At 52.6% G+C, this 1,411-nt stretch overlaps 1 protein-coding gene across 3 annotated transcripts in view; it reads left to right on the top strand.

The window, feature by feature from the left end:
• Window positions 1-1,358, top strand: part of eif3eb (eukaryotic translation initiation factor 3, subunit E, b) — a 7,496-nt gene extending 6,138 nt beyond the window's left edge. The window contains exons 8-10 of one of the 3 annotated variants that reach the window (XM_008402429.2): window positions 76-202; window positions 289-390; window positions 1,086-1,358. In XM_008402429.2, the coding sequence (XP_008400651.1) occupies window positions 76-202; window positions 289-390; window positions 1,086-1,301 (445 nt within the window). In that variant the 3' untranslated portion in view covers window positions 1,302-1,358. Of the gene's footprint in view, window positions 1-75; window positions 203-288; window positions 391-476; window positions 924-1,085 lie in introns of those variants that run through there. The other 2 variants (XM_008402430.2, XM_017303255.1) reach the window with 2 other exon arrangements.
• The last annotated feature ends 53 nt before the right edge of the window (window positions 1,359-1,411 follow it).

The following is a 1,411-nucleotide window of genomic DNA, read 5'->3' on the forward strand; positions in this document are numbered from 1 at the left end:
CAGCTGACTGTCTCTGAGTCACAGCGCCCCCGCAGGCCGGGAGGGGAGCAGCAGCTGACTGTCTCTCTGTTCCAGGTACCTGAACGCCATCCAGACCATGTGTCCTCATATGCTGCGCTACCTCACCACCGCCGTCATCACCAACAAGGACGTGCGAAAGCGCCGGCAGGTTCTGAAGGACCTGGTGAAGGTCATCCAGCAGGTAGGCCTCCAGTTACTGGGTGAACTGGTTTATTCTGAGAGGTGGGCCGCCAGGTACTGGGTTAACTGGTTTCGTCTCTGGTCCAGGAGTCGTACACGTACAAGGACCCGATCACAGAGTTCGTGGAGTGTCTCTATGTGAACTTTGACTTCGACAGCGCTCAGAGGAAGCTGAGGGAGTGTGAGTCGGTGAGTGTGTTTTTAAAGATGGCCGCCTGGCGTTCAGCCTCCTCTGTGTCGGTTTGTGACTTTATTTTGATTCTTTCTTATCTCAGATGCTCAGCACTTTGCTCCAGCTGTGGCTGCTTAAGGCTTTATAAAGACGATGCTGCAGCAGAGCGCTGCACGCCCTTATTTGGGCGCTCTTCCTCCCGTTCACAGGTCAGCAGGCGACTGGGAGGGAGCAGAGAGACGAGTCGTTAACATCCTGAAGGATCGATGCTGCTGCGATGAAAACACGCTTAATGCTAACTCTGGTTAGCTCTGGTCCCGCAGCATGATGCCTCCTCCGCCTGAAGGGGGCAGCATGTTGGAGAACGAGTTTGGCGCCTCCTGCTGGTCATCCTGTCACTAACCTGAGTAATCTGAGAAGATTCAGAACTGCTTCCTGCTGGAGGGCAGAGAAAACTGAGCTCAGATATTTCATCAATTAATCAATAATCTATCAGATTATATTCAGGAATTTCGGTTGGAAACGATTAAAGCCGAAAAGTTTCACTGGATCATGAATCGAGTTTATTGTTGTTTTGAAGCCATTTGCTGTTAATCTGACCGATCAGATTGATCTGATCGGTCTGATCGATCTAATCGGTCTGATCGATCTGATCGGTCTGATCGATCTGATCGGTCTGATTGATCCGATCGGACCCGCCGGTATCTTCCAGGTTCTGGTCAACGATTTCTTCCTGGTTGCTTGCCTGGAGGATTTCATCGAGAACGCGCGGCTCTTCATCTTTGAGACGTTCTGTCGCATTCATCAGTGCATCAGCATCAGGTACGGAACCAATCGGACCCGCCGGGCCCGGTCAGTACCGGGTCAACGTGTTGCTCCGATGGTGTGGAGCCACCAGCAGGGGGCGCTGCTGCAGAAATCCTGTTAACCTGAACCAACCAGGCGACTGATGGAGCAGAACCACACAGGTCCAGACCTGGTTTCTGATCCAAGTCTGGTTCTGGTCCAGACCTGGTTCTGGTCCAGACCTGGTTCTGG

This window comes from Poecilia reticulata, unplaced genomic scaffold (genome assembly GCF_000633615.1).
Source record: "Poecilia reticulata strain Guanapo unplaced genomic scaffold, Guppy_female_1.0+MT scaffold_232, whole genome shotgun sequence".
In the NCBI taxonomy this organism is placed as follows: Eukaryota; Metazoa; Chordata; class Actinopteri; order Cyprinodontiformes; family Poeciliidae; genus Poecilia; species Poecilia reticulata.